Source organism: Zonotrichia albicollis, chromosome 1 (assembly GCF_047830755.1).
Source record: "Zonotrichia albicollis isolate bZonAlb1 chromosome 1, bZonAlb1.hap1, whole genome shotgun sequence".
Taxonomy (NCBI): Eukaryota; Metazoa; Chordata; class Aves; order Passeriformes; family Passerellidae; genus Zonotrichia; species Zonotrichia albicollis.
In genome coordinates this window covers 92,527,784-92,540,217 of record NC_133819.1, presented here as the reverse complement: position 1 = coordinate 92,540,217, position 12,434 = coordinate 92,527,784, and the positions used below count along the sequence as shown (strand labels likewise).

Below are 12,434 nucleotides of genomic sequence, written 5' to 3'. Positions count from 1 at the left end.
AGACCAGTCTTGCCTGCTGTACTGCCGCATCCATTTCTCTCAGCTGAAAGGTGAACATACAACTGCTTCCAGGTCTGCTCTACCTTGTGCACGCATGCATCCATCCCCACACTGAGACACACAGCCTAATTAGCAGCTATGGCACTGATCATCTGTTTCAACTCCCCATGCACCCTCTTCTCCAGCAGCAGCTGCAAATCTTCAGGAGGGCTCATCAGTAATGGCAGGGCTCCTGCTGGCAGCTTGCACCAGGGGGAGGATTTGCAGAACTAAAAGGTCTGTCTCCCTCCACATTCACCACAGCTTCTCTCAAATGAGGAGAAACTTCACAGGAAATTCTGCCCGAAGGTCAGACCTACCCTGCTCTTCTCCTGCTCCTGGGCATTCCTACAGAGAAGTGAGCAAAACTTCCTCATGTGCTCAGCCAACTCCTGAAAGCAGGACCAGAATGTCCTCGGGTTTGCACCTTATATAATAAGGCCTCAAGAGGTATTTTTCCCTCATGCACTTTGTCTATTAAAAGCACAACACAAATACAGAAAATCTATAAAATCCCTCCAATCCCAGGAGAAAAAAAAACATAGGAAAAAGAAGAAGAAGAAGAAGAAAAACAGAAGATTACAATAGTGAATTACGGGCCAAAAAGAGAAAGATTCTAGTTTGTTGGTGCATCAGGTCATATTCCAGTGGGAAAAAGGCCTCTTCAAGAGGGACTGCCTGCATCACATAGATAGAAGTAGCTAATCTTCTTAGCCAAAGACTAGTTTAAATGCCCTTTTCATTACTCAAACTAATAATACATGAAAATTGTGCAGTGAAGGCAAAAGTAGCACAAACTCACTGTACTGGAGCAAACATGATGAAAAAGGCTAAAAAGAAAATAAAACACCACACTCTTTTATCAAATATTTTGTGTGTCCATGCTGGAGCTCCAGGTAAAAAGCATAAGGATTTAGAAAATTCAGATATTGACAAGAAGAAATTTGATTCAGTGGCCAGTATAGAAATCTCTGTGATGACCTGCCATACTTTCATGGTTAACCACATCATTTTAATTTGAACATAGCTGTGAAATTCTGTGTTAACAATAATTTTTATGAGTAACAGACACCTTATAAAGCCTGGTTTCTTACAGATACATGTATCTTGGCTTCTACAAACACATACCTCAGCTCCAACTACATACCCTTTTGAGTTTCCCCCTTCCTTTGTGTTTCCTCAATTTTTTTTTCTCCTGTTTTTTTAACAATCATCTTGAGCCAATCAATCCCCTTTCCCTAAACAGCAGCTGGACATGAAGACAGCACAGCTGGCCCTAAGTTCTCTGTGCTCATTTTGCAGCCTCCATTCATATGGATCCCTGTCCACAGAAGCTCATTTTCACAGCAATGTGTAGAAGCTAACAATCTTTGGGAAATCCCTTGTTAAAACTGGGTTGCGATTGGCCATTGGTCAGAAATTCCTAGGAGGAACTGACACTGCAGTCACATCAGCCTTGTTTCAGAAGAGAAGCAAAAGCTAGAAACATCACCAATTTTCTTGAACACCAGCAGCCTTTTTAGTAACTCAGAGGTGGGATTTGAATACCTATGGATCTCTGGGACAATAAAACAAATCTCAGGGTAGGCTCTTTAATATCTACTTGCATGAGAACCAGGAATTTTCGCTTTCCAACTCCCCTTTCTAACACTGGAACTCATCCTATATTGATATGCCCAAGAGTAAGCAGTAATATATCATGATTAGGGTACCTATAATTTTGTTAGAAAACTTTCTAACATGAGATGCTGAATCCAAAATAAGGTTCCTCAGTTTTGAATGTCATTACAATCTAATCACTGTATTGCCTGAAGGAGTTACTTGCCTACAAGCCAGCAGTTATGACTAGATTACATAAAATATGTAGGAACAGAAGATATTCTGAGGAAGCACAAAAATTTATACTTTTTTTTTCTGGCAGAAGCTTATTTCCAGAGTTAAATGAAATTGTAAATGAAGCAGGCTGTAAGAGAACATCAATAGCACAATGCCAGAAAAAGAATCCCCAAAAATTGAGAAGGAATTCCACAGATTAAGAGAGATGACCAGTGTGGTCATCATCATCATGCTGATTAAATGTTTGTGTTAACAAAGCAATTAGGAAAAGTGAGAGATGACAATGAAAAACAAGAGGAGCAGCAATCTATATAAAATACTTTTGCCACTGTAAGAAATTCACATGGAGATAACAGTCGATGGATATACTGAAATAGAAGAGAAAGACTGAATAACTAAAGATCTCCTCCATTTCACACTAACTGGATACTAGCAGGAATGCTTCGATGTACAGAATAAAAATACATAATTTGTCTTTTGCAAGATATTAAGAGATACTCATCATGGCTCTTCTTCACTCTTTAATTGCCTTGAATACATATTGAAAGAGAATGAGGGTAAGATTAATATGGAAGAATTTGACATTGATGTATTCCCCTTCCAGAACAGCAACTTTCCACTATTGTGCCTTTGAGGCCCACTGTCAAAGGCACAGGATATTATTGGCACTTTTAAACTAAACCACCAAAAGTTCAAACTGATTCCACTCCACAGCCTGGAGATCAAAGCTGGACAGGCAGCCTCCAACCCATATTCAGACTGTCACTCAACCAAGGACTGCTGGCACACAGAGATTACCCACAGCGAGGCTTTTAATTTGAGAGGCCAAGGAATGGGTGCCTGCATTTGTTCTGCTAAGAATATCTGTTCAAAAAGCATTTTCCAAGTTGTGTCACCTAGCATACCTCAGTGAAAGTCCTTCAGGATGACATAAGACTTTGCAGACTAAAACAACTTGCTCCTTTCACAGAAATGAAATGCTCCATTAAAAAATAATTAATTTTGTTACAGTAAGAGATAATTAAATCAGCCAGCAGTTGAAGGCAGCTAATTGAGAACACAAATTCCCTTTCTGCTGCTGATCAAAACTAAATCGGAATTTGTAAAGCCGGAGAAGGAAAAGTACCTGTTTTTTGATATGACATGGAAATAAGATATGTCACCTTCAGACTGAGACTTTCCTCAACCTTTATAATCTTCCCTATTTCACATTGTTGCAGGCTGTCAGTGACCTGATTTAACCAGTTAAGTAAAAAAGACATGATCATTATCAAAAGCATACAGTAAGGAGAGTAGAGACTGAAGACACACTGGAAGAATCTGTTTCCTTCCCCTCCCTCACCACTACTGTAATTGCCTGAGTAGAAAATGAAATATGAAAATTTCCAGCACATTTATACGCTTGGCCTTTTCTTTCACTGTTTGGTTTTGGCAACTTCTTGTTGTAGAGAATGAAGAAAAGGCAGAAAAGAAAAATTCATACAGAGGAAAAGCAGTCACCCAGTAACTTGGAAATCAAGGCTAAAAGGCTTTCAGAATGGTTTTGCAGTCAGCAAGCCTCATATTGTATTTGGTGAGGAAAGTTATTTTTCTTTCACTTATATTGTATTATTTGTCTTTCATTCCTATTTTCCCAAGACTACCAGTATTATCCTGCTTTTATCTTGCATGTAAGAGAGTCATCACTTTGCGGAACGTCATAACACCTGTGTAAATCAAACCAAATCAAATGTCCCTGCTAGGGTTAAGAGCTTTGTTTTCATGACTGCAGGCACAAGGACAGGGACAGAGCTTTGGAGTCAGACATCCAAATGAAAATCCTCTATTCAATAATACAATGTCAGGTTAGTTTTTGTCTCTATGCTGTTTTCCCTCTTCCTGACCGCAACATGAAATGACTTCATCATCATCATGATTTCATAAAACAATTTATGTGAGTTTGCTGTGATTCCTTGAGGTGAAGTCTCAAGTTTTGAGGGAGGACAGCCTTGTATTTTATCAGGCTGAATATTATTGCTCCACTTCTGAGAACCACAGATTTCTATCTTCTCCTTCTATTCAAGTTCTGCTTTTAATCAGAGACACTTATGACAGTGGATCCTGAGGAGTGGAAGGATTTGTACTCTGTTTCCCCACTATCTTATATATGCTACATCTGCTGATTTGCAGATACACATATTGCTGTCACTACAGGACATAACGCTTTCACAAACAATATTTAGATTGTTGCCATTGCTGCTATACCATTTACTAAGCCTTGCCACAATTCCCAGCCATGCTGTTGTGGGTTTTTCATCATTCAACCAATCCAGATCTAAAAACCTGACATAAAGGGCCATTTTGCCATGTGAGGATTTATCTAGTGCCCACAGGATACTAAGCCCAAGCAGTCAAGAACATCTTGATGAACTGATATCATAAATAATGTTTAAGACATAGTCACAGCTATAGTGGTAGAACACAGAGAAATAAATGCTCTCTGGTAGTAATACTTCATACCATTCTATAATTGGACGTATATCTCGACAAATTCAGGAATTTAAAAGCTTTCTAATTACCCTTCCTCAGACTGAGCAACTTGAACAAATTGATTTCCAGATTGTATTAGGCAGAACTTGACTGCAAATGAAAAAGTCTTTAGCACAATGAAACCCAGCTGTTTAAAACATCCTACATCATACAGAAATTCCATGTGACAAATTGAAAAAAAACACAACAAGAGTTCCAGCCACATACTTCATTATAGGTCATGAACTAGGCCAATTTTAAGAGAGAGTGTTAAAGGCTAGTTTCAAGGCTTCTGTTATTTTCTCCATTCTCCCCAGAGACACACTATTATCTGGTTTCACAGAGGAATTACTTTTTATATCAGAAAAAAATCCCAAAGCAGAAGGAAAAAAATATCTGATCTGACAAGCATTGCAAACACAGTTAACAAGCTACTTTAATTATCCTCCTAAGATTTTCCCATTTGTACTCTGATCATCATCTTCTTCACAAACTTAATTATGCCTCATTTGTTCTTGCTGCACTACTCTCAGTGAGTATTCCAGGTGGAGAAGAGGAGCCTGTTTGTAACTGTAACCTCAGGTAATTGTTTTGTATTTTTTTATTTTGCTGTAGAATAATTCAGAGTTTTTAAGAAAAAATATATATACAGGAGTATTTTGGGGCAATATGAACATTGAGTAGAAAGCCAAGGTATTTCCACATCAAAAAGCAAAAGTCAATGGCTATGTGATCAGCCATCCATCTAAAAATTATCACTAGTCAGATGATTGAATAAATGAACAAAATCATGCTGTTATCATCTGCATTTCAGAGATCAGTATTAATAAATTCTGATTCCTCAGCAGAGGAAACCTTTCCACAAACTTGACCTTTGAGAAAGTCAGAAAGAAGAGCAACTGGGAATAAATGTGCTTCGTGAGTCAAATACTGAGACGTGAACCTAGTCACTATTTAGAATTTATGCACTTCCAGCACTTTTAAAGTGCATAGGAATTACTGTGTTCTGACTGAGTACAGACTGAGTAAATACCCTGAAGAACCATAATTTAAGCCTGATGAGTTTCTTCTAACTTTTAAAAAGTCCTAGGTTTGCCCCCCTACCATGCCTGAACTTGATTTCACCTAGGCTGCTTTTTGAGACACATTATTCTTATTTAATTAATCTGAGACACATGATTGCTACCCCGAACTCACAAGCATTTTTGATTACAATGAAATGCCAAGGCTTAAAATCTAGCACTATATACAAGCAACTAATCTTTACACATTAACCAGCCTTCAAAACTGAAACATAAAAATTCCACAAAATTCTAAGCTTTAAAAGCGTCAAAGCTAAGTTTCTAATTTTTTTTAAATGCACACAAGACAGCATTAGAATATATTCCATTCCATGCCTTACCTGAACCAAATTCCATCCCTTCAGAGATTCAGCAATGATAGAAGTAACTGTTGCACATACACCACCAAAAACCATCAGATGATTAGGTCCAAATTTTATTGCATCATAGAAGGCTTTGAGTCCTTTTGCATTGTCACACTGGAAAAAAAAATAAAAGAGAGAGACAATATTCAATGTCACAAATAAATTAACTAAGAAGTAAACTGCTGAGTAGTTAGTTGGGCAAGAAAAAAAAAAATCAGGGGTTCCACAGACATAACCATAAGACCTAAACAGGAAAAATTCGAGCACTCTCTTCTGGACTCCTAATGAGCCATAGGAAAAGAACAGGAAAAATGCCTCATCACAAAACCATCACAAAACCTCATTCTACAAAACTAGAATTTTGCTACCACCATTTGACAAATAACAAAAAAGTCCAGTAGCAAATGGTTGACCAAAACATTCTCTCCATTTAGAGCTACCATTTCCCAAAGCAAAATTTGTAATGTAACACCGGATTGTCAGCAGGGCTTTTATAGTTGGAGGAAAGTTTGAGACTACTGATGGTCTCTGTTAAGAAAGTTCTGTCTTTAAAGAAGACTCCTAAGGAGCTTCAACTTAAAGTCCAACCTCAGTATTCTGTGCAAAAATATGCAGCAGAGAGCCTGTCATTTTGGAGTGTAGCACCAAGTCTTCAAAAGATAAAATATTCTTTTGAAGTGCTAAGGATTAATTGTTCTGCTCTCATAGCTCACACAGCTTTGAGCGGCAGGCTGGGCTAGATGACATTCTGAGGTCCTTCTAACCTGACCTGTTCTTGGCTTCCCTGATAATTAGCTTGATCATTATTTCAGGTGTAGAGGATTTTACTGCAAACTCAGACCAAGACTGAAAATTAGGAAAAAAAAGACTCATGCTAGTCAGTATTGTAAAAGATATATCAATCCTTGAATAAAGTAGTATTAATAATTCATAATAACCCTAATTCCTAAGCTTGCAATAGAGTATTAATAAATTATGTGCCTGAAGGTTGAATTTGATTCCAAACCATACTGGAAGTCAGAAGTACCAACAGAATACAATAGCAGCTGCCACTGCTCCACTAACAGCCACTCCTATCTCTTTTTGAAACACAAGTTTTCTGCCCTCTTTTGCCTCCTCTGCAAAGTCTTCCTTGAATGTACTCTTTATAAGAACTATCACACACCAGCCTCCAATATTTCATTATGACTATTCAATAAAACAGTTCATTTACTATCAGCATCCAAGTAGTAATTGTATTGCATTCTGCAGAGAGAATAAAGATTTTGACTAAGAAGTTTGGAAGCTTATATTAATCTCCTTACTGAATTAATATGCTAAAAGAAAAATTATTATATTTGCATTCTATCTGCAAGAATAGAATTATTGCTCCCACTTATTCAAAATGACACAGATATTTAATGAATAGACTCCCTTAAATTGCATAATATATCCCAATGTTTTCTTTCTTAATGCAGAAAAAAACCCCAAAACTTCTCAGTACAGCAGAGGCTGCCCTGTCAGTTTAATGTGCTGGTGACAAGCTCGCATTGTGAGGGAATTAAGACTGTGATCATTGGAAGAAGCAGCATTCTCCATTCTTACTCCTCCACTCCCTACTCAAAGACCAGTTTATTCCAAGTGCAACCAGAAGGCTCAGCTACTTCTTAAATCTAAAAGCAGCCAAGGACACAGAGCTTTAGGTATCTGCACTTAATTGACATTTAGCCAAGTATTTTCCCTCTTCCACCTTATGACATGAAGCTGCAGCAGAAGAGATTGCTGAACTGGTTTTCATACCAACTTAAAACCAGTTACTATAATTATTTTTATTTTTTTATTAGGTCACATTTAAAATGTATCACTAAGTAGCAGTTTGAGGAGAATATAAGCCATATATGAAACACAAATTATGTTAATAGTAAAATAACTGTCGAAAGTTGCAGCCTGTGAAGGGCCATGTCGAAGTTATGAATAAATAAATGATAAGGACTTATGGTATGTTATCTGAAATAAAATCCACCCTTACATCACAAAACATCTGATGCATTTTTAACTTCTATTTGCCTACAAAATGTTTATCACTGCAGTAAACTTAAGAAATTGTGGGTTGCAGCAGGTCAGCTTGCTGGGAGGTTCAGAACTGGTATAAGATCTTTCTAATTTGTTTTTTCATGGTTATGAATATACTAGCATGACAACAACCCCTTTTCAATCACACAACAATTCTCTTGGGAAGGTATGCCAAAATGTTTGCTCATCTCTCCCAAAGTGAAAGGTTCACGCTGCTGAAATATATTACTGGTCAATCCAAAGTACCTACAACAACACCTGGGATTCTCTTCAATGTGATTCAGTTAAAAGGCTACCATGTTTTTACCTTTGTGCTTTCCTCCTGACTAGTCTCAGTTCTCCCTCTTCTAGGCCACCATGAATAATTAGAGTAGACTCTGCCTATTCCTTGAGCAAAACTGTCCCAAAAGTCTAAAGTATGTCTCAGAGATAAGGAACAAGAACTTAATACTGTGGCTGGCCACACGGGACAGAAATTAAAGGAAAAATGAGAAAGATGGGAGAAAGCAGACTTTTACATTTGTTTAATGTCACATTTCACAACATACACTGTGTATAACATTCTTCCCTGCAAGCAACAGAACAGTCTGTCACAAGCATTAAAGAATAAACATTCGGATAAAAATAATAGCCCGACCAAGCCAGACAGACAAGCAGGAGAAAAGGTTTCGTCCTGCCTCTAGTCTGAGGAACGTATCCTTAGCGAGCTCCTGAAGCCCTGAGAACAACTGGATTTTTTCAGAAATCCCAGGTGGCCACCACTGCTGGTCATGGTCTTCAATTCCCAAACCCTACATATGGAACCATAAAAGGGGGCAGTGCTGTTGAATGACAACAATCACTGAAATTCCCATCATATTGCCACCCAACGTTTTCCTGAATTGTTGTCTCCAAGTGACTCCAGCTGGGTCCAGGGAAAACCCTTGGCAGCAATCTATTTACAGAAGACAACAGAAGACTGCCTAAGAACCAAAATTCACATTAAAAAGCAAAAGCTAGAAAGTCCTGGCCACATGATGATGACAAGAAGCTGTCTTACTACCTGTAGCATGACTGATAACAATGAAGGGAAGAGAATCCCTCCTAAAAAGTCACAACCTTGCATCATGAAAAATATAATCTGAAGGAGTCAACACTGCTTTTATCACCAAGTTTTGATATTTTGCCTGCATTTACATCAATATGTCTACTTCAATGACCTGAACTCAGCCAGCTCCCTTTCAAGCCATGTCTAAAACAGGGCAGCTATGCTGTGCCCCTGAACTTGGCTGCACATTGAAACACTAACCATGGTTGCAATACGTTTACCAAAACTAGAATTTCAAGTACGTGTGATTTGCCACTTATCACAATTTTCTTCAGGAGAAGGGGCTGAGAACTGCCTACCCCAAACACATTAATTGCTGTGCTTACCCTCAGCCAAAAGCCAGGAATAAGCAAAATATAAATAGCAAACATACATATTAATGAAATAATTACATTAAGTGTATCTCTTAGCACGCTGACTTGATACAGACTACCTGGAAAATTCACAAGGGAAAATACAACAAAATCACTGAGCAAAGGTTTGTGAAGTGTCCTGCCTCTTGCTATGACAAAGACAGCTTAATATCACAGCTGGCATCTGACAAAGTGTACAAAGAACTGCCTATTTTAATTAGGAAAAATAGCCAGATGAACTGCTGCAAAGGAGAAGAGTCAAAGGAATTTGTGGGTTGAAGTGTGAACCTTCCTGAATCCTCTTCAGAGGAGCAGCTGACAAATAAAAACTCTAATCCTCCACTGAGAAAAGGATGTGAATACACAGGGAGGAAGAACTGCCTGAGGCGTTAGGGGTGCACACAGGCAAGAAACATTTCTGGAGAGAACAGCACAGCAGCTGAATACACAGGAGAGACCTCCCACCTACCCAAAGGCCCTCTGCAGCTGGGAGAAAGGATGTCCCATGTGAAGGCCACACATCACTCAAGTCAGGAGAAGCAGCAGGAGTGACCTGTGAGGGTTGTTGGCTGCCAGCAGGGCTGTCTGGCAGACAGTGAAAGAGACACTGGGGTGTGCACTGAAATCCTCATGGCCATAAGCATAACACACTGCAAGTCCTTGGTGCACAGAATAGAAATTCATGTGGCTCTCATACAATAAAAAGTTTTGCCAACTCCATAACATTGACAGGTTTGAGTAATTACAGGGCTAGCACAACAGCAGATACTTGCAATTTAACTGATCTTGTTGGAGTTGCACAGCAGTGAGCATTGCAGGGACAGATACTCTGGTCACATGTGTGATTATGTTTAGATTTCTAGCTGTTGGATAGCTATGCTGAAGTGTTTCTCAGCAAGCTGTATTCTGGCACAACTACACTTTTTCTGAGTAAAAGTAAACATGAGGAACTATTTTGGTGTCTATTGAGCTACTGACAATTGATGGTAGAGAGCCTTTATGAAAAGAGGGACTAACAAACAGCTGTCATCTGCATAATAAAATATCCAACTTTATCAAGTGATATCAGAGCTTTCAGCAGCAATCTGCCCTAAATGCTCATAAATATTTTAAGAGACTTTGAACAAAAAGAACAAAGGTATGAAGCCTTATTCCTATCCTCTACAAAATCTTGCCTAGAAACATCAACAACTGTGTTACAACATCAGCTCAAGTGGAGCTAAGAGATGAGGAACACCAACAATTATTTTAATTTAATTTTCACTGACTTCTTTAATGTCCTCAATAAATACAGACAATTCAGTGAAGAACATATAGACAACTGCTCAGAGCTACAAAAAATGTCAATCAATTTGGCAAACCCTGCCTGCTTTATATGGGCAGGGCATGCTTCCCCTGAGGTTTGTCTCTGTTTCCAAGTATCTGTGATTTTGGTACTTTAAAAGACAGCAATTATATTTTTGCATTTAATTGCTGTAGCTGGATTGTCTCTCCATGAGTTTGTACAACTGCTCTTGGAACCTCCACTTTGACAACCACAGCATCTGGTGACAACATAATTATCCATTGAAAGAAAAAGCACTACTTTTCAATTGTTCTAGAACACTTCACACTGTGCAAAGTAGGTGTGAAATGTCTTGCCAGAGGATGTTATGAATGCTAAAAGTTCATAAAATATATTTCATGTATTCACAAATACATGAAATTAAATTGGACTAGTTCATAGATCAAAAAATCAATTCAAAACTTCTTTATGGAGAGATGGCAATTTTCTCACTAAACACTTTAATCACAGACTTCTGGTGGTCAGGATACTATTCTAGGGAAGCAAGATCAAAATCTCACCCTTTCCTGCTGAACTGACAATGCCAAGTACTTGCATCAAGCCTGGTCTGAACTGCTATAGCCATTCCCATGTTCTGCATTTGAAAAATAAAAGCAACTCCTTCCAGCAAGTACACTAGACTTCTCTGTCTTAAAACTGATGTTAACTCATCCCAAAAGGTAGGCTTTTCTGTATGTGATTTCTCTATCATATTTTAATTTAACTAAAATAATTCAATCATATTTAGCAATCATATTTGGTTTTGCTTTAGAAGGACTGGCAACAGCAGTGGAGGACTTAATCTATTCAGTGAAATATTTCCCAGTAAATGAACTCTCTTACCTTGACACCTCTTGACATACTTCTAGACTTTATCTAGCAACTTTTTTATCTGATTCTGCCTGCTGCACAGCTCACCACGTGCTACCTCTATGGTACTGGTGCTTGGCTTCTCATTTAGCAGCTTATATTCTGCCTTAGGTGCCACCAGCCACTTCAATGACTGATGTCAAAGCAAAGGGGACCACTTGCTCCTCTGTCCCCTTGTGTCCTAAGAGCCTGTCTAAACACCTTGTGAAGGCTCAGCCCCTTGCTCAATGACATTTTCTTTTTACTCAGTTCACTGTTTGGAACTGAGTCCACCAAGCAAGATAAACAAAGACTTCCTGTCTCTCCTTATAAGAGAAGTATATTTACTTTTCCCAACAATACCCTTTTTTTATTATATGACTTATATTTTCAGTTTTGTTACTATCTCTTGGAGTATATAACATTTACACTGAATGATTCCAATTTAAGAACTCCAATATTAAATGAAATTGGGATGTAGCAAATAGATAAATCCTCTGTAATCAAAACTGACTCTGTCTATGTTTCCATCCCGATTAAACATGCAGTAGTATCAGATATTAATTTGACTTCCTATTTTCAGAGTAAACTTGCATTCAGCTGGAAAGGCAAAGTCTTCTCTCCAAGGTAAAGCTTTTCCCTGATGTGGAACTGTAACACACACAGAAGTTCGGAAGAACATCAAGAAGCATTTTGTTTATTTATGATATGACGATCACTCCATTGTAATAATGCAACTACTTGTCGATGTGGCAAGGTTTTGGTAGCCAAGGAGCAGCAGGGGTGACTTCAGTGAGAAGACACCAGGAGTTGCCCCCACATTTTTCCCCAGAACTGATAGCCAGTTCTGGCCAGCTCCAAAACTGCCCACTGCCCAAAGCTGAGCCCATTCAGCTGATGAAACTCTGTGATACCACGTTTAATAACAGGCAAAAACATCCCACTGTACAGCAGCTGTGA

The 12,434-nt window shown here is 38.4% G+C and overlaps 1 protein-coding gene across 2 annotated transcripts in view; it reads right to left on the bottom strand.

The window, feature by feature from the left end:
- GABBR2 (gamma-aminobutyric acid type B receptor subunit 2) overlaps positions 1 to 12,434 on the bottom strand; it is a 456,372-nt gene that overhangs the window by 346,952 nt on the left and 96,986 nt on the right. For both annotated transcript variants that reach the window (XM_074546963.1, XM_074546956.1), the window contains exon 2: positions 5,786 to 5,923. In XM_074546963.1, the coding sequence (XP_074403064.1) occupies positions 5,786 to 5,923 (138 nt within the window). The remainder of the gene's footprint in view (positions 1 to 5,785; positions 5,924 to 12,434) is intronic.